General features: G+C 40.3%; 1 protein-coding gene across 2 annotated transcripts in view; it reads left to right on the top strand.

The window, feature by feature from the left end:
• Nucleotides 1-21,099, top strand: part of LOC125456147 (heparan sulfate 2-O-sulfotransferase 1) — a 173,886-nt gene that overhangs the window by 134,936 nt on the left and 17,851 nt on the right. For both annotated transcript variants that reach the window (XM_048538931.2, XM_048538930.2), the window contains exon 4: nt 13,661-13,799. In XM_048538931.2, coding sequence (XP_048394888.1) covers nt 13,661-13,799 — 139 coding nt within the window. The remainder of the gene's footprint in view (nt 1-13,660; nt 13,800-21,099) is intronic.

Raw genomic sequence — 21,099 nt, 5'->3', positions numbered from 1 at the left:
TCCTTCATTTGTACCTTCATTGCTGTAGGCATCAATCACTTTTTGAAATTTTAAAAGAATTTTTAGAATCACATAATAGGAGCAGATGTTTAGGGTTTGCCTGTATTTAGGGAGAAGTGCCATTACTGAGACTGTTCATGAAAGAGAGGGATAAGTTTTGACAATGGCCTGGAGCATGGCCATTGAAGTTCTTCTTCCTCAATTGCACTGATATAACATTCTATTTGGAAGGTGAGTTGCTCTATTGAAAATTGGGGTGGAATATTTGGAAAACAAATGATTTTTCTTCACTGGAGAAAATGGTTTCTAACAGATAACATTAAATAGTACAGTGGGGAAAAAAAAGAGTAATAACATTGTTGAGGAAATTATTTTTAGAAGAACAAGTGGATTTTAGAATAACAGTCACCAAAGTATCTTAAAAGGGAGATGGGACAGATGCCGATCAAGTTCCTCACCCAATAACTTTAAAGCCTGATGGTTTTGGAGACTGCTTCCTTAAGAATCAGGGGAAATTGATGTAGCTATAATTACTAAAAGGGCTTACTGTAAAAGGTAGCGATTGGCCAAATAACTTGATGTTAATAATGGAGGAAATGCTTGAGCGAATCATGAGGGATGAAATATATGAACATTTAAACAAACATGCCCATTCAGAGAAACCCAAAATGAGTTTCAGAATTTCTTTTTCTTCATTTATTCACGGGATGAGGGTGTAGTTGGCTAGGCAGCATTTATTGCCCATCCCTAATTGCCCAGAGGGCAGCTAAGAATCAACCACATGGAGTTACATGTGGGCCAGACCAGATAAGGATGACAGTTTCCTTCCCTAAACGACATTAATGAACCAGATGTGTTTTTCCGATAGTCAACAACAGATTCACGGTCATCATTAGATTCTTAATTGCAGGTATTAATTGGATTCAAATTCCATCATCTGCCATGGTGGGATTCGAACCTGGGTCCCCAGAATATTATCTGTCTCTGGAATAACAATCCAGCTATAATACCACTAGGCCATTGCCTCCCCTGATTTGCCTTAAATTTGAGATACGTTTTTGGGGCAGTTGCGAATTTAGTGGATAAGGTAACCTAGTTGGTATTGATAAACTACACTGAAATAGCTTTTGATAAGGTAAGAGACTTTTCTACGGGATAAAATCTTGGAATGGCTGAAAACAAGCTACTGGTGGTGGCTTGCAGAAATTGGTGCTCAGTCCTTGTTATTTACTGCTTTCATTCATTTTTTTAAAATCCGTTCTTTGAATATAATGTCACTAACAATGCCAGCATTTGTTGCCCATCCCTAATTGCTGTTGAACTGATTGGCTTATTTTAAGTCATTTCACAGAGCCAGTGAACCACATAGCTCTGGAATTGCATTTAGGCCAAATGAACAACAGATTATTCTCCCTGAAGGAAATTATTGAACCAGATATTTTTATGTTAATACATAATTTCATGGTCACCACTGCAGAGACTAACATTCAATTCTAACTGCATGAGTTAATTTAATTATAAGGATTACGTATATTTTAACTGAAAATGTAAACTGGGGACTTGGTGTTGGGATACTGCTGTGTTGTAGAGAAGATACTAGTTTTCTTTACAACTCTCAGTTGTATTCACTATTTGGTTACACAAGGCCATGTAGCTTTTGGAGAAATAAAAACCAAAAGAACTGCGGATGCTGGAAGTCAGGAACAAAAACAAAGTTGCTGGAAAAGCTCAGCTGGTCTGGCATCATCCGTGAAGAAAAAAATCAGAGTTAATGTTTCGGGTCCAGTGACCCTTCCTCAGGACTTGTTGTATAAAACTTGTTCTGAGGAAGGGTCACTGGACCTGAAACATTAACTCTGTGACCCTTCCTCAGAGCAAGTTTATATTCAACAAGTTCTGAGGAAGGGTCACCGGACCGGAAATGTTAACTCTGATTTATTTCTTCACAAATGCTTCCAGACCCGCTGAGCTTTTCCGCCAAATTTGTTTTTGTAGCTTTTGGAGAAGCTGGGTTTGATACTTCTGTGAGACAAAAAGGGTTGTCACAGCTGGATTATTAAGTATGTTCAAAGTTGAGATGGACAGTTTTTAAATACCCACTCGAAGGAACTGCTTTTAATGCATTATGAAACTGAGCTTCTGAATTTCTTCTCTTCCCCATCATCCTTCCTTTCTTCTGTTCAAGTAAGCTAATTTCTCCTTTATCTACCAAAATTTAGTAACTTACTGCCTTTCTTGGTCAATGCATTGAATATGGGAGTTTGGAGGTCATGTTGCAGCTGTACAGGACATTGGTTGGGACACTTTTGCAATACTGCATGCAGTTTTGGTCTCTCTGCTATGGGAAGGATGTTGCTAGTGTTCAGAAAAGATTTACAAGGATGTTGCCAGGTTTGGAGGGTTTGAGCTGTAGAGAGAGGCTGAATAGATTGGGGCTACTGTCCCTGGAGTGTCAGAAATTTATAAAATCATGAGAGGCATGGAGAAGGTGAATAGGCAAGGTCATCTCCCTGGGCTGGGAGACAAAGAACAAAGAAACCTACAGCACAGGAACAGGCCCTTCGGCCCTCCAAGCCTGCGCCTATCAAGATCCTCTGTCTAACCTGTCATCTATTTTTTAACGGTCTGTGTCCATTTGCTCCCTGCCCATCCATGTATGTGTCCAAATATATCTTAAAAGACACTGTCATGTTTGCGTCTACCACCTCCACTGGCAACGCGTTCCAGGCACCCACCACCCTCTGTGTAAAGAACTTTCCATGCATATCTCCCTTAAACTTTCCTCCTCTCACTTTGAACTCATGACCCCTAGTAATTGAGTTCCCCACTCTGGGAGAAAAAGCTTGTTGCTATCCACCCTGTCTATACCCCTCATGATTTTGTAGACCTCAGTCAGGACCCCCTCAATCTCCGTCTTTTTAATGAAAATAATCCTAATCTACTCAACCTCTCTTCATAGCAAGCACCCTCCATACCAGGCAACATCCTGGTGAACCTCCTCTGCACCCTCTCCAAAGCATCCACTTCCTTTTGGTAATGTGGCGATCAGAATTGTACACAGTACTCCAGATGTGGCCGAACCAAAGTCCTGTACAACTGCAACATGACCTGCCAACCCTTGTACTCAATACCCTGTCCAATGAAGGAAAGCATGCCATATGCCTTCTTCACCACCCTATTGACCTGCGTTGTCACCTTCAGGGAACAATGGACCTGAACACCCAGATCTCTCTGTTCATCAATTTTCCCTCGGACTTTTCCATTTACTGTATAGTTTGCCCTTGAATTTTATCTTCCAAAATGCATCACCTTGCATTTGCCCAGATTGAACGCCATCTGCCATTTATCTGCCCAACTCTCCAGTCTATCAATATTCTGCTGTAATCTCTGACAGTCCCCTTCACTATCTGCTACTCCACCAATCTTAGTGTCATCAGCAAATTTGCTGATCAGACCAGCTACACCTTCCTCCAAATCATTTATGTATATCACAAACAACAGTGGTCCCAGCACAGATCCCTTGTGGAACACCACTGGTCACCAGGTCTCCAATTTGAGAAGCTCCCTTCTACTACTACCCTCTGTCTCCTGTTGCCTAGCCAGTTTTTTATCCATCTAGCTAGGACACCCTGGACCCCATGTGACTTCACTTTGCCCATCAACCTGCCATGGGGAACCTTATCAAACCTTACTGAAGTCCATGTATATGACATCTACAGCCTGTCCCTCATCAATCAACTTTATCACGTCCTCAAAGATATCTATTAAGTTGGTAAGACATGACCTTCCCTGCACAAAACCATGTTGCCTATCATGATAAGCCCATTTTCTTTCAAATGGGAATAGATCCTATCCCTCAGTATCTTCTCAGGTAGCTTCCCTACCACTGACGTCAGGCTCACTGGTCAATAATTACCTGGATTATCCTTGCTGCCCTTCTTAAGAGAAGAATGAGACATAGAATAAAAGTGAGAGAGGAATTATTTAAAAGGGACCTAAGGGACACCTTTTTCTCACAGAGGATACTGAATGTATGGAATAAGCTGCCAGAAGAAATGGTGGACGTTGGTACAATTACAACCTTAAAAAGGCATCTGGATGGGTATATGAATAGGAAGGGTTTAGAGGAATATGGGTCAAATGCTGGCAAATGGGACTAGATTTATTTAGGATTTCTGATTGGCATGGATGAGTTGGAGTCTCTGTTTCCATTGCTGTACAGCTCTATAACTATATTGTTATGAACTGGTATTAATTTAGAATTTCATGATCACTTTTTAATCAAATCTACAAAACTTTTGGTATGTCATTGCAGTTTGCTTTTAGAATTAATTAGATGTAGTAAGTCCTGACTTAAAGTTGTGATTCTTTTCCTGAAAATTGTGACTTGAACTGCATCATTGGTTTCCATAGGATTCACTACTAGAGTTCGGTTACTGTGGACATTTCTTACCCAGAGAAAGCAATGAACAAAGTTGAAATATTGCACCTAATGTGTACAGTACTGTACATTCCTATCTGAAGTAGCTCACAAAATAAAAACGCATCTTTAAATATACAAGAAACACAAGTAAAAATGCTCATATAATTATAATCATATAGTGCTTTTTGATTGACCAGCTCCACCTACTGGCAAATGTTCATCAATGCACTGTCCCGGAACTTCAATGCATGTTTCTGAAAGGGCAAATCCAGGAGTAAGGCCAGCATCGAGGACAACACCACCAGGGCTTAAAGTAAGAACAGAGGGCAGAAGACAAGCCTGCTGGTCAAGAATGAGAACTTAAGGCTCGTTGTGTGACCAGGCCCAGGTGAGGCCTGGCACAGAGGCCAGGTAGCAAAGACAGTGGGGTGGGGGGTAAGAACCAGATTGAAGGCAAGAGCAGAAGAACAGTGGTAACTGAGTCAACGTTGAGTAGCAACTTGTGGTACAAAGAACCCAGTTTTGCTACAATCTAAACTTTGTCACAATTCCATCAAGTCCTTTATGTCAACCATTGGTGTATAAAGTGAACAGAAGACAGACCTTTTGAAAATACTACCCTGAGAAACCATACTTAAATTCTACTCTGTTTGCTCCTGTGAATCTAATTTACTACCCATTCGATATTCATTAATCTTAGGCATTGAGTTATGACAGCACAGAAGGTAGCTATTTGGTCTGTTGCAACTTCCCAAGTTCTCCACTAGGTCATGATAAAGTCGCCATTGTCCCAGAGGGCTGCTTCCTTATTAGAGAGAGATACGACCAGTGGTGCATTTGACCTGAGGGTCATCATGCATCAGCCATGGGCTGAGGTTGGGAAGACAGAATCTTCATGGTACAGGAATTGAACCTACACTGTTGACATCACTGTGCACTGCAAACCAGCTGTCCAGCCAATTGTGCTAACCAACCCCTTTCACCAATAGCCTCATGGTCTTATGTCAAAAGCCTTCTGCAAATCCAGCTACAGAACAACCATTGCATTTTTCTCATGCAGTACATCTGTCACCTTGTCAGAGAAGTTTGCCAGGTTTGTCGGGCATGCCGTTTCATTCTGAAATCTGTGGTGGCTGTTTCTAATTATTTTCTCTTCATCTACAATAATTTCATCTTTAATTAAAGACTCCAATATGTTCCCAACCACAGATGTTAAATTAACCTGGGTTGGCTCTGTCGTTTTGGAAATAAATATTAGATTGGCCACTCTCCAGTGCTTCTCCACACCTGCAATCTAAGTGAAACCCTGAAACATAGAATGTAATTTTGAGTGGAATGTTGCTTTTAAAAATCCACCTAAAATAACTTCAAAATGAAATGTAATAAAATTGCCTACAAATTTCTAAACACCTCTGCAAATTCTTCCCCAGCTTTCCTCAGGCACTTTTGGATGTTTTCCAGAAGGTCCTGACATCTTGACTTTTATAATATTTAGGTTTTATAAAATGTATCTTACTTTTAAACTAATTGATGACTTGCTTTCTCATGAAAGTCCCGTTAAAAGCACCTTTACAAAGTACATGTTAAGTATACCTAACATATTTTGGATTTTGGTTTGCTAATATCCTTTAAGGGAGTAGACTTGCAACCTTAGCATGTTACATCCTTTTAGTCCCACATCAGAATGGTTAGCTGTTAACTGTCAGAGATATTACGAACTGCAGATGCTGGAGAATCTGAGACAGTGGCCTGCTGTGTTCATCCAGCTCCGCAACTGTTAACTGTTAACTGTCAGCTGTCATTCATTTTTATCAAACTATTCAGCTACCTCAAGGGCACCCAAAGACTGGCAAAGCAGGTAACATTCAATAACCTATACGTACACATACAAAAATTGAGGAAAGTAATTTTTAAGCAGTCAGTGTGGATTGTAGTACAATCCACCTTACATTGAAACATGTTCCAGGTCAGCAACAGTTTAAATTCAGTCTGCTTGTAAATATCTGGCTTCATCCCTGATTGAGTATTTCACAAGCAAGCCATGTTGAAGTTGATCAATACCCTTCCTGTGTGGCTTTAAAACTGCTGATGAGACTAACTTTGTTCAGTAAACCTGGTATGAGCTTTCACTGAATGTAGAAACAAATTCAGAACTAATTTTTATGCAGATAAACTGCTGTCTTTTATTGATAATTACTGACTAGGACCAAAGTCTAGGGCAAGGTTAAAATAAGCACTTTTTTTCTTAATTTGTTGACATTTTCAGCTTCTGTAGTTTTTAATACCACATCTATGTCTATTGAAAAGTAATCAAATTTCACCCTAAAGTTAAACTGTTCAAAGTAGATTATTCCTGCCAAATTTCTTTATTGTGCATGTGCCTTTTAAATAAGAGAACTGAGTAGAATTACATCACATTTTTGGAGAAGTCTGATTTCAGTTTGATTGGAAAAGGCACCCTATCTCCCAATTTTAGTCTACGTTAAATTAGTACAGTGAGGAAATTGAAGTATGACTTGGCTGTTTAGAGAATACTTAATCAAAACTGACCTGTTTAAAGCTGGAGAGAAATGATATTGACCGTAGAAAAGGGATTGAAAGCAAAATTTAGAATGTTTGATTGTGGTTGCATTATGTCAACACTGGAGTTTGAGTCTCATTTGATTACTTAAATTGGTGAGCATACATTGTATTTAATATTCTGTTCAAGCTGTTGTTAACTGGTTCTTGGCGAACTTTATCAATATACCTCAAGTTTAAAATGTGAAGTGTTTTGCATTTTATGTGATAACTGCGCTTTTTTTATGTTCACATTTCAAAGTAGGAAAGTATTACCCCTGAATTATCCATTTAAATGGATCAAGTTTAAGTCCCTCAAAAAAAATCTGTTGCAGTTTCATCCTAAATCCTGAACTGCTGTTTTAATTGGAAGTTTGATCAATTTTAATTTATAATCAGCAGTGGTCTATCAACCTGAAAGTAAAATAAATTTCATTCTAAAACTTGTTAATCCCTTGCAAATGAAGAAAGCTTACTCTTTATTCATAATGTATTTATTTATTACTTTAAAAATTGGCTCAGAGTTTGAGAGTGATACAGCAATTTTGCCCATCTTTAACCTTGCCGTTTAGTTCCTTGAAAGGTTACAACTATTAACAATAAGTAGGCATTTTCTATTTTTTAGGGATGAGGAAAAATGGTGTCTGTTATTGTGCATCTCTAAACAGATGATTGAGGAGCACTTTCAACAAGAGTCTCAACAATCATGTGTATCTGCTTCATCAGCTGAGGGTTGATTTTTGGTGCTGAGGGACAAGAAAGGAGAGAAAATTTCAAAAGGTTTAGTTTTTGTTTAACTCGTGCACAATTTAAGTAGTTTCCCCACCATTCTGCCAAAAAAAAAGCATTTGTGATTCTTACCTTTGAAGAACCATCAGTTAACTGACTGCTTTTCTTTGAGACCAATATATGCAGTGTTGGAATATTATCTACAGCCTTAGAAATGCTGAATCAAACAACCAGAAATTTCTGAGGAGCATTTTAGTAATATATTAGACATTTTATTTTGTGTCCACAAAGAGAAGTTAGTTTTATGTCATTTCTTTTTTACAATTCTTTTGTGGAATGTGAGCATCACTGGCTGGCCAGCATTTTATTACCTGTCCCTAGCTGCACTTGAGAAGGTGGCGGTGAGCTGCCTTGGACCATTGCAGCCCAATGACCACAATATGATTAAGGAGGAATTCCAGGATTCTGACCCATCCACACTGAAGGAATGGCGATATATTTCCAAGGCAGGAGGGTGGCTTGGAAGGGGACTTGAAGGTGGTTGTGTCCCCATGTATCTACTGGCCTTGTCCTTCTAGATGGAAGTGTTCATGGGTGTTGAAGGTGCTGTCTGAGAATCTTTAGTGAATTTTTGCAGTGCATTTTGTAGACAATGCACACTGTAGCTACTGAGCATTGGTGGTGGAGAGAATGGATGCTTGTGGATGCAGTACCAAACGAGTGGGCTGCATTGTCCTGGATTGTGTCAATCATCCTGAGTGTTGGTGGAGCTACACTCAGTCAGGCAATTGGAGAGTACTCCAACACACTCCTGAGTTGTGTTTTGTAGATGGTGGACAGGCTTAGAAGAGTCAGGAGGTGGTGTATTCACCGCAGTATTCTTAGCCTCTGACCTGCTCTTGTAGCTGCATGTTTGTGGTGACACCACTTGAGCTCTGGCCAATGATATCTCCTGAGATGTTCGTAGTGAGGGATTCAGTGATGATAACACCAATCAATGTCAAGGGCGGTGGTTCAATTGTCTCTTATTAGTGATGGTCATAGCCTGGCATTTGTGTGACGTGAATATTACTTGTCATTTGTTGGACCAAGCCTGGATATTGTCCAGATCTTGTTACATTTGGACATGGACTGCTTCAATATCTGAGGAGTTGCAAACGATGCTGAACATTGTGCAATCATCGGCAAACATCCCCAGTCCTGACCTTATGACGGAGGGAATATCATTGATGAAGCAGCTGAAGATGGTTGGACCTAGGACACTATCCTGAGGAACTCCTGCAGAGATGTCCAGGAGCTGAAATGACTGACCTCCAACAACCACAGTCATCTTCCTTTGTGTCAGGTATGACTGTATTCACAAGAGAATTTGCCTCTGATCCCCATTGATTCATGTTTTGCTAGGGCTATCACTTTCAACTCAACTCTAGAATTCAGCCCTTTTGTTCCTGTTTGAACCAAGGCCTGTAATGAAGCCAAGAGCTAAGTAGCCCTGGAGGAACCCAAACTGGGTGTCACTAAGCAGGTTATTGCTGAGCAGGTGCTGCTTGATAGCACTGTTAATGGCAGCTTCCATCACTTATGATCAAGAGTAGACTGATGGGGTGTTATTGGCTGGGTAGGATTTGTCCTGCTTGTTGTGTACAGGACATATGTTGGCAATGTTCTACATTGTCGGGTAGATGTCAGTGTTGTAACTATGCTGGAAGAGCAGCAAGTTCTGCAGGACAAGCCTTCAGTATGATTGTCAGACTGTTGTCAGGGCCCGTAGCTTTTGCAGTATCCAGTGTCTCCAACCATTTCTTGATATCAAGAGTGAATTGAATTGGCTGAAAGCTGATACTTGTATTCCTGTGAGCTATTAGAGGAAGCCAAGATGGATCACCCACTCAGCTCTTCTGGCTGAACATAGCTGTGAAAGCTTCGGTCTTCCCATTTGCACTGATGTGAGTACAACAGGACCTTGATCAGATGGCCCAATGGGCTCAGGAGTGGCAGATGGATAAATGTGAGGTGTTGCATTTTGGTAAACCACACCAGGGTAGGCCTTATATAGTTAACGGTAGGGCTCTGGGGAGTGTTGTTGAACAAAGAGACCTAGGAGTGCAGGTACATAGTTCTTTGAAAGTGGAGTTGCAGGTAGACAGGGTGGTGAAGAAAGCATGCTTGCCTTCGTTGGTCAGAACATTAAGTATAGGAGTTGGGATGTCTTGTTGTAGCTACACAGGAATTGTGAAGTCACTCTTAGAATACTGTGTACAATTCTAGTCGCCATTATATTTGAAAGAATGTTGTTAAACTTGAGAGCGTGCAGAAAAGATTGACAAGGATGTTGATGAGACTGGAGAATTTGAGCTATAGGGAGAGGCTGAATAATCTGGACTTTTTCCCCTGGAGCATCAAAGGCTGAGGGGGAACATTTAGACCTTTAGAAAATCATGATCGGCGTGGATAGGGTGAATAGCCAGGGTCTTTTTGCCTTGGGAGGCATGTCTAAAACTAGAGGGCATTGGTTTAAGGTTACAAGGGAAATATTTGAAAGGACCTGACGGGTAACTTTTTCTTGCAGAGGGTGGTCCGTGTATGGAATGAGCTACCAGAGGAAGTGATGGAGGCAGGTGCAGTTACTAAATTTAAACAACATGTGGATGGATATATGAATAAGAAGGTTTAGAAGGATGTGGGCCAAAAGCTGGCAATGGGACTAGGTCAGATTGGGATGGCTGGTCAGCACAGGGAGTTGGACCGAAGAGTCTGTTGCCATGTTGTATGACTCTGTAAATTAGAGGTGCATGTAATGAGCATAAGACAAAAATATGGGAAGCTTTAATTTTCATAAAAATGGACCAAACTAAGTTGGCAGAAGTAATTTGAAGAGCAGTTTCATGGTGTTCATTCTAAACAATTTTCTAGAGTAATACAGAATGCCCTTCCTTAGAATTTCAGGAGCATAACTCAACTTTATCAGCTTTTAAGTGAAGATGATTTCCCACAGGAGTCAATGTTAAAGTCAGAGTTAAGTTACTGAAGATAATTATTGTTTTGAAAGATCGTGCACATGCGTTCCTAGCTGAACTAATTTGCCTCCATATGGTGGTTTGTTACAGTGTTTCTCAGAGATGTGGCCTGCAAAGCAGAAATTAATACAACTATCTTTTTAGAATGCCCATGCACGGTTATACTATCATCTGAATGTTGTTGGCCCAGAAATAATTCCCCAATTTGGGGATTCTGTCGGTACCTAAGTGGCTGAAGTGGCCTGCCGACCGAAGTTGAATTTTCTGTAGGGTGATTCCCATGATGTTGAGCCTAGTACTGTAAAGGAGTTATTTGTTTGAGATTTTGATCTATCAGCAAATTCTCCCGTTGACACTCTAGTGCCTTGATGGAAGCATCCAAAACATTGATAGGGTGCCTGTAGCAGAACCAGATTTGATGCCATACAGCGAAGTGGTAAGTATAATAACCTGGTTGATTTTAGCCTCAATTTAATGCCATGCTGTTCTAAGCATGGTCACTGAATTTGCATTTTATGGGCAGAAGCCGATACCAAAGTTGCTGGAAAAGTTCAGCAGGTCTGGCAGCATCTGTGAAGAAAAATCAGAGTTGACGTGTTGAGTCTGGTGACCCTTCAATTGGGAAGTTGAGTGCCCTTTATTCTAAGGGATTAAGAGACTTGGAGTGTAAGAATAATGAAGTCTGAAGCCCTTCCTGAGACCACACATGGAATATTCTTTGCCATTTTGCTTTTCTAACTAAAGACGGCCTAGTTTCTGATTGTCTTGAACATCCTTGCCACTAAATCAAGACCTTGATCCTCCAAGCCCATGTGGTAGATGGTGGACAATGGTCCTCTTCATCAAAAGAATTTATATGTAGGCAACATCTACTCCTCAGAATAAAATTTGAAATGTAAACCAACACCCATAGACTGAAACTGCTATTTTTGCCCAGAAACTGAGAAGTTTAGACATGACATCACCCTAAGTAAGACACAACAATCAGGGGAAAGTCAGATCAAGAAATAAGATGACTGTTACACCTTAATCCAGCAGAGTAAATGAAAAGAAGAAGATCACCCATACAAGATGGGCTTCACACTGAAAAAAAAACAATTCGGTCATCCCAGAGATTCACCTTGTGGGATAAAGAAACTCCTCGTGATTCTTCAGCCTACCCTTGCCCAGAACTTCTGCACTACATTCCTCAACAGTGGATGCTATAGACTCCTCCAAAGAAGAATTTTTGACGTTGTACAGCCCCTGACCGTGACCGAGTCCAAATATATGACAAGTTAATCCTCCCATCAACTTTAGTGACATCATTGGGAAGACCTCTGGGGAGATGTAATTGCAAAAAGTGAATAGGGAGATTCAACAACAACAGTACCCTGCTCCTTACAAAACGTTAAGCGCACATTTACCAGATCCACGCCTTGTTTTGTCTTTTTCCTCACCATGTGGAAATTGGGAATATTTCTAAGATTACTGTTTTAGAGTTCCTGTGTTTCAATCTCCTACTGAGCTCCCTAAAATCTGCTTTTATTCAGGACCTCATCCTCATTCCTATTCAAGTCATTTGCACCAATGTAGATCACAACCTCTGACTGAACGCCCTGCCCTAGAAGAATTCCCTGAGTTGCTCCATAATGTCTTTTTACCATTACAGCACAGAGGCAACATGCCGTTTTGGAATCACATCAATAGCTGCATCAGACTGTGGAATCTGCTTACAGTATTGCTGTTCTGTACTTCTGAATATGAGGCTTCTGTTCCTGCTTCCTGAAAACAATTGACTCAAGCTTCAAAAAAACTGGTTTAGTCAGCCAGTAATTAACTAGCTACATCTTTAGCCTGAGCCTATTATCCCTGATTTAACGCAACAATAAGCTCACTTCATTTAACTTAAAGAGTAATATTTAGTTAATTGCTAAATTTAAATCAAAAATTTGATAAAAGTTACTTTTTAAAATGCTCACTCACCAGCTGCCTGTGCAAACCTACTTAAAGGATAAAACTCTTGAGCATTAGAGGAGCAGTAACTGCACTTTTTCTGCTCCATTAAGATTGTCTTGCTGTAACTTGGGAATAGACTGGTGATTTTAGAAAAGAGGCTAACTTACTCTCTGTCTGGAAATAAACTAAAGAGAGAGCAGCAGAGCAGATGTGGTTAGCTGATATCACTGCATAATTTTCACTTTCATTTATGGTGAGGTGAATTCTATATTCATTAAAGAAACATTCCTTTCTTATTTCTTAAGGGGTGTAAACGGATTTCTGTTTAAATGAAATCCTCCTGGAACATAAAAATGGGTTTAAAGCTTTGCCATTTAGATATTTTGAGATCTGTTTGCAATATATGTACTTATGTTTAGAATCCTTCATAACAAACAAAGATCTGAACAACCAAATAGAAATTTGGTTAAAATTAAGAGATAAAAAGGAACTGCAGATGCTGGAGAATCCGAGATAACAAGTAGAGCTGGATGAACACAGCAGGGTGGGCAGCATCTTAGGAGCAGGAAAGCTGACGTTTCGGGCCTAGACCCTTCATCATTTTTGATGAAGGGTCTAGGCCCGAAATGTCAGTTTTCCTGCTCCTAAGATGCTGCTTGGTCTGCTGTGTTCATCCAGCTCTACACCTTGTTTTCTAAAATTAAGAGATGTTGATTTTCTTAATTCCTTGAATGTAAGAAAAATACTAATTTGAGTACAGTAAATAAATGACTTGCAATTATAAATACAACTATGATTTATTGGGTTAGTTGCTAAGCTAAATTTATATACACAGGAAATATAAACAGAAGCATTGGAATGGTAGGACTGTAAATTTGGAAAATATGTCACATGAATATTAACAGTTGTTCTCAGAGCAATATTGAAAAGCAGTTTGCATAATGTTGAACACTGAAATCAAAAATAAATGTTGTTTCTTTTCTTGTTGCTTCAGATATGGTGTGAAAAAGAAACCCATCTACGTAAATGTCATCCGAGACCCAATTGAGCGATTAGTATCATACTATTATTTTCTGCGCTTTGGTGATGACTATAGGCCTGGACTAAAGAGAAGAAAGCAGGGAGATAAAAAGGTAATGTGCACACTGCAAAGGTGGTTGGAATAACATTTAAAATCTAAATAGCCAGAACAACATAACAAAATGTGAGAGCTACTTGACCTTTTTTGAGAGTCGATTTTAGGACTGTAATAATTTGCTGTAAATGGACACAACATTCATTCCAGTCTTCTGGATGAAGCACTTCTGCAATTTTATTATTAGACATAAGGGGAGGGCAAACTTAATAGTATCCAATATTTTGTTTTGCCAAGCTATCATTGGTGTTCACCCTAAAAAGTGCTTCTGCATTGTTTAATTGAGACATATGGAATGCTGATAACTTTTGCAGCATTTCAACACAGATGGCATTAATTATGTGATAACAAACTGTGAGGCTGGATGAACACAGCAGGCCAAGCAGCATCTCAGGAGCACAAAAGCTGACGTTTCGGGCCTAGACCCTTCATCAGATCAGATTCATCAGACCCTTCAGGTCTAGGCCCGAAACGTCAGCTTTTGTGCTCCTGAGATGCTGCTTGGCCTGCTGTGTTCATCCAGCCTCACAGTTTGTTATCTTGGAATTCTCCAGCATCTGCAGTTCCCATTACCTCTGGCATTAATTATGTAACTGGTTATGATTCCAAGTAGCGATGATGATAAAGTAATCTTTCCATTAACTGTTAAATAGAGACATACAGCACGTAAACAGACATTTGGGTCAACCCAGACCATGCTGACCATGATCCCAAACTAAACTAGATCCACCTGCGTATGCTTGGCACATATTTTTCCAAACATTTCTTATTCATGTATTTATCCAAATGTCTTTTAAATGTTGTAACAGTACTTTTATCCCACCAACAACTCATTGTGTAAAAAATTACCCCTCATACCTTTTTTTAAATCTTTCTCTTCTCACCTTAAAAATACATCCCCTCGTCTTGAAATATCCCGCCGTAGGGAAAACACACTTGCCGTTCTCCTTATCTATACCCATCATGATTTTATAAACCTCAATAAGGTCACCCCTTAACCTCCTAGTGAAAAAGTCCTTATAACTCAAACCCTCCATTACTGGCAGCGTCCTGGAAAATCTCTCTCAACCCCCTCCAGCTTACCCAGATATCCTTCCTATAACAGGGGGATCAGAACTGGACACACTACTCCAGAAGACACCACACCAACGTCCTGTACAACCTCAGCATAAAATCCCAACTCCTATGCTCAGGTGTTTGAGCTAAATGCCTTCTTTACTGTCCTGTCTACATATTACACCAACTTCAAAGAATTGTGCACCTGAACAACTCGGTCTCTCTGTTCTACAACACTACCCAAGACCCTACTTTTAATTGTATAAGTCCTGTTCTTATTGTTTTACCAAAATGCAATACCTCACCTGTATCCAAATTAAATTCTATCTGCTGCTTCTCAGCCTATTGACCCAATTGATCAGGATCTCTTTGTAATCTTAGATAACCATCTTTATTATCCACTATACCACCAATTTTGGTATCTTCCACAAACTTACTAACCATGCCTTCTATATTCTAATCCAAATAATTTCTATAAATGACAAACAAAAGTGGATCCAGGACAGATCTCTGTAGAAGAAAAATCAAGTTTGTGTGATATGACTTCCTTTGCACAAAGCCATGTTGACCATCCCTGAACATTCCTTGCCTCTCCAAATGCGTTTAAGTTATTTCTTTCAGAATCACCTCCAACAGCTTACTCACCACCGAAGGCCGACTCACAGGCCTGTAGTTTACGGGCTTCTCCTTACATCCCTCCTTCGACAATGGCACAGTGTTAGCCGCTCACCAGTCATCTGGCATTTCATCCATAGTTACAGATAGCACAAATATTTCTACAAGAGTCCCTGCAATTTCCTCCCTAACTTCTCACAACAACCTGAGATACACTGGATGTAAATGATTTGGATGTGAATATAAGAGGAATAGTGTGCGGATGACACCAAAATTGGTGGTGTAGGGGACAGTGAAGAAGGTTATCTTAGGGTACAAAGGGACCTTGATCAGAGGAGTGGCAGATGGAATTTATTTTAGATAAATATAAGGTGTTGCACTTTAGTAAGGTAAATCAGGGCCAGACTTGTACACTTAATGGTAGCGTCCTGGGGAGTGTCCCTAAGAAGAGACTTTGGTGTACAAAATCATAGTTCCTTGAAGATGGTCGGGGTAGTTTGGTACACTTGTCTTTATTGGTCAGTGCATTGAGTATAGGAGTTGGGATATCAAATTGCAGCTGCACAGATCATTAGTTAGGCCACTTATGAAATACTGCATTCAATTCCGGTCTCCCTGTTATAAGACAGATTTATTGAACTGGAAAGGGTGCAGAAAAGATTTACAGGGATGTTGCTGGAGTTGGAGGGTTTGAGCTGTAGGGAGAGACTGAATAGACAGGGGATATATTCCCTGGAGCAGTGCAGACTGAGGGGTGACCTTATAGAGGTTTGTAAAATCATGAGGGGCATGGATAGGGTGAATAGCCAAGGTGTTTTTCCCAGGGCAGCGGCGTCAAAAACTAAAGGGCATAGGTTTAAGATGAGAGGGGAAAGATTTAAAAGGGTCCTAAGGAGCAACATTTTCATGCAGAGGTGGTGCACATATGGAATGAGCTGCCAGAGGAACTAGGAGAGGCTGGTACAATGACAACATTTAAAGGCATATGGATGGGTGTATGAATAGGAAGGGGCTAGATGCATATAGGTGAAATACTGGTTAAGTGGGACTAGATTAATTTAGGATATCTGATTGGCTTGGACGGGTTGGACCAAAGGGCCTGTTTCTGTGCTGCACAACTCTTGAGATTGGATCCCAGAGATCTTTCCACTTTATAATTTTTAAGACATCCAGCACTTCCTTTTCTTAAATGTCAACTGTTTTCAAATCAATATTTATTTCCCAGAGTTCTCTAGACTCTGTTTCTTTCTGCATAGCAAAAAAACTGATGCAAATTATTCATTAACTATCTCTCCATCTCCTGAAATTGAGAGTCTGACTTCAGTTGTGGGCAAATTGTTGGAGATGATTATACAAAATAGGATTTATGGGCTTTTAGAGAGGCTCAGATTAATTAGGGATAGTCAGGGTGGTTTTGTGCGAGGAAAATCGCGTCTCTCAAACTTGACTGAGTTTTTTGAGGAAGCGACCAAAAAGATTGATGGTGGCAGAACAGTAGACGTTGTTTATCTGGATTTTCGTAAAGCTTTTGACCAGGATCTTTGTGGTAGACTAATTAGTAAAATTAAGTCACATGGGATTCAGGATGAGCTTGCTAATTAGCTTAACAGCATGAAATGGAGTAATGGTGCTGGGTTAACAAGATGCAGAGCTGGATGAACACAGCAGGCCAAACAGCATCAGAGGAGCAGGAAAGCTGACGTTTTGGGCCTAGGAAAGAATAAAAGGATAAAGACAATATTATCAACAGCTGAAGAGGTTGTGTAATGTTCAGGGATTCAGGTTCTTGGATCATTTCTACTCCAGAAGAGATGCCAAAGACCTGTTCAAAAAGGATTCAGAGATAGTAGGAACTGCTGATGCTGGAGAATCTGAGATAACAAGGTGTAGAGCTAGATGAACACAGCAGGCCAAGCTGCATCAGAGGAGCAGGAAAGCTGACATTTCGGGCCTGGACCCTCCTTTCTGAAGAAGGGGCCATACCTGAAACATCAGCTTTCCTGCTCCTCTGATGCTGCTGGGCCTGCTGTGTTCATCCAGCTCTACACCTTGTTATTCCTGTTCAAAAAGGATGGGTTTCACCTGTAGTGAAAAGGGGCTAACAGCCTAGCAGGCAGATTTGCTCATTCTATTAGGGGAGACTGTAAATTATTTTGGGCAGGATGGGGAATCTTAAATAGCTGAGTAAATAGAAAGATAAATGATACAATAACTTCCAGCTTCTCACCCACCCCTAATAATATGCTTCAAATATTTTGACACATTCTTAATCTTGGCACCTGGAAATCAACATACTATCCTAGATTTCATGCTACTGGCTGCAGAATCTCCTGTCTGTGACCTTGACAGGAGAGTCCCCTTTAACAATTATTCTTTTAAATTTTTTCAAACCCCGGTGAACATAAGATTCATTCTCAGTGTCCAACATCTGGCTGCATCTTCTGTTTTCTTCTGAGAAGCTGTCCTTTTCAACAGTACCCAAAATCTGATATTAAAAATTAGCCCAATAACAACCAGTTTCAATTGCCATTAAAAAAAAATCAGGTTCATCAATGTTCCATAGGGAATAGATAAATCTGTATGAGGGAGGAGTAGCTCCAGGAGACTTCTGAACTAGCTTATTACCATTCCTGACAGTCACCCACCTATCTGACTGATCTTGCCGTATAATCACTTCTCTCAATCTACTCACTATCTAACTCAGTGTCTCTTTCATGCCCTCAGTAATATTAAACCTTAAAAGAAGCACCATACAGTAAGATGCTGCTTGGCCTGCTGTTTTCATCCAGCCCCACACTTTGTTATCCCAGCGTTCAGTAATACCTAGTTTCATACAGGAGCCTATCAAAGTTGTTGCATTGATGCCACTGAGCAGTGTTTATGACTTAGATGACTTAGAGTTAGCTCTCAGAATGGAATATTTGCAAGATGAAGATAATTATTTCATATATTGTTTTATTTAATATTTTTCTAGTGCTAAACTACATGTTTTTTTGGTTCCATTAAGTAATGAAATTTAAGTAAATTAATTTCTGATTTACCTGATTGTTCAGTGACTTTATCCTATAGGCACCCAAGTCCTAGAGATTTAGAAGTTTGAAACAAGCTTAGAACTGCCTATTTGGAGTTAACCCATCTTAGCTAAGACATCTGTGGAAATACAGTTGTGCAAGAATGAGCAGCTGGTCAGAGAATGACTGACTGAAAAATTAATTAGGTGAAAGAAATTAGAATGAGAAGAAGACAGCAACAAAAGAAAAAATGGATAACAAATATTTACTATAGGTAATCTGGTTTCCATGGTTTTGACTTCAATTCCAGGAGAACACCCTACCATTCTTTATGTAAGACCATGGCATCTCTTACATTCCCTTGAGATTGCAGGTTCAATTTCATTTTAAGTTAACCATCCAAAGTATGGCACCCCCAACAGAACCGCATTCCTCAGTAAAGCTTTGAACTGTCATCTGTGATAGTGTTCAAGTTCCAGAACTGGGCCTTGAACCATTTTTTATTTGTTCATGGAGTATGGGTGTTGGTAGCTAGGCCAGGATTTATTGCCCGTCCCTAATTACCGAGCAGCTGAGTAACTTGCTTGGCCTCTTGGGAGGAAAGTTAAGAGCCATCCATATTGTGTCTAAAGCTGCATATAGGTTACAGCAAGTAAGGATGGCAAATTTATCTATTCCCTTTCGAACCTTGATGAACCTGATTTTTCTTTCAATGGCAATTGAAACTGGTTGTTATTAGGCTAATTTTTAATATCAGATTTTATTGAAGTAATTATGTAAGTCATGGTAGGATTCCAACCCATGACCCCAAATCTTAATCTGAGGTTCTGGCTTACTATCCAGTGACATTACCCCTACACTATTGTCTCCCCCTACTCTCATCCTTTGCCTGTCAGACTTTGGAACAAGAGAACTGCTCCTGAGCCAAAGCTGACACTTAATCTCGCGTCTCTGGAAAAGGACATATGGCAGAAAATTGCTGGAGAAAATTATGTTTCAAATTCGCTTGAATTCAGTTCACCCTTGTAATTCTTGATGCCAGATGTCTAATTGTAAATGGACAATAATATCATTCAAGTTACCAGAATATAATGTAATCAAGTGAATGTCAAATAACTGTGAATCACAAAAGCAGATCTCAAATTTTTTAATAGTTGAGTTGAACCTCAAAATTAGATTGCAGTCTTGAGCTCCCTCCCTTCTATTGATATGCATGTAAGGGTTCTTTTGATATTTGATTCAAAGCATGAATAGCTGTTGGTTTTGCAGAGATATCCGGTCGATAAAAGTATAGTCTTGAGTAGCATCAAATAGAAATTTATTGTGAAGTGTACTTGTACATGAAAAATACAGTGAAAAGTTGATGCATCGCCCCCATCACGGCACCTACATCACTGACAGAAGTCATACATAATAAAATAAGTAAAATTGAAGGCAAATTTCATCCCTTCAGTTAATGATTTCTGGGCTTTTGGAAAGCCAATTAAGCAAAGATGCAGCCAGAACGAGACCACCATGCTGGGCTGTTGGAATACTGGGCTAGAAACCTGTGCCACAGAAAACCACCATTCTGGACTGAAACTTCCACTCATGGACGAGACTGCTTGCCAGGCTGCTGGAGTGCCTGGATACCGAAGACAAAGAAGACCTCCTCAAAGGGATGAGACTGCGTTTCTCCTCCTTCAGGCGCCTGGGCGTGGACATGAAGCCTCAGCCTAGCCTGCGAATTCAGGCTGGGGAAGTCGGCGCAAGACCTCTTCCCCATTCGCCGGGAGACTTCGTGCTGTGTGGAGTCGTGTCCGGCTCATCCTGGCTTTGCTGCCGCAGCAGCTGAAGGCTACCTCCTTCACCCACCACCTTCCAGGCATATTGATAAGGATATATACCATAGATTGGGTCCAGCTGGATACATTATTGTAAATGATCTAGAAGTTAAAAGAATGCCATGAGATTGTGATTTTGTAATTAACTGGTCCTCCAATCAGTATTCAAAATTTTGAGAAGGTTTATAGCTCAGGTTGAGGTTCTGGATGTGAGTTTGCTCGCTGAGCTGGAAGGTTAGTTTTCAGACGCTCGTCACCATTCTAGGTAACATCATCAGTGAGCCTCCGACGAAGCGCTGGTGTTATGTCCCGCTTTCTATTTATCTGGTTGGTTTCCTTGGCTTGGTGATGTCATTTCCTGCGTTGGTGATGTCATTTCCTGTTCTTTTTCTCAGGGGATGGTAGATTGATTTGGAGCCAACGTGTTTGTTGATGACGTTCGTTTTGCTTGTTGTCTGTATAGGGTCTTTTAAGTTCATTAGCTGCTGTTTTAGTGTGTTGGCGGGTTTGTGGGCTACCCTGATGCCAAGAAGTCCGAGTAGTACTCGGACTACTCGGACCTCTTGGCATCAGGGTAGCCCACAAACCCACCAACACACTAAACAGCAGCTAATGAACTTAAAAGACCCTATACAGACAACAAATAAAACGAATGTCATCTACAAAATACCTTGCAAGAACTGTGACAAACAGTACATTGGACAAACTGGCAGAAAGCTAGCCACCAGGATACATGAACATCAACTAGCCACAAAACGACATGATCCACTATCACTCGTATCCTTACGTACAG

The sequence above is a fragment of the Stegostoma tigrinum genome, chromosome 8, assembly GCF_030684315.1.
Source record: "Stegostoma tigrinum isolate sSteTig4 chromosome 8, sSteTig4.hap1, whole genome shotgun sequence".
Classification (NCBI taxonomy): domain Eukaryota; kingdom Metazoa; phylum Chordata; class Chondrichthyes; order Orectolobiformes; family Stegostomatidae; genus Stegostoma; species Stegostoma tigrinum.
This window is presented reverse-complemented; position numbering and strand designations above follow the sequence as displayed.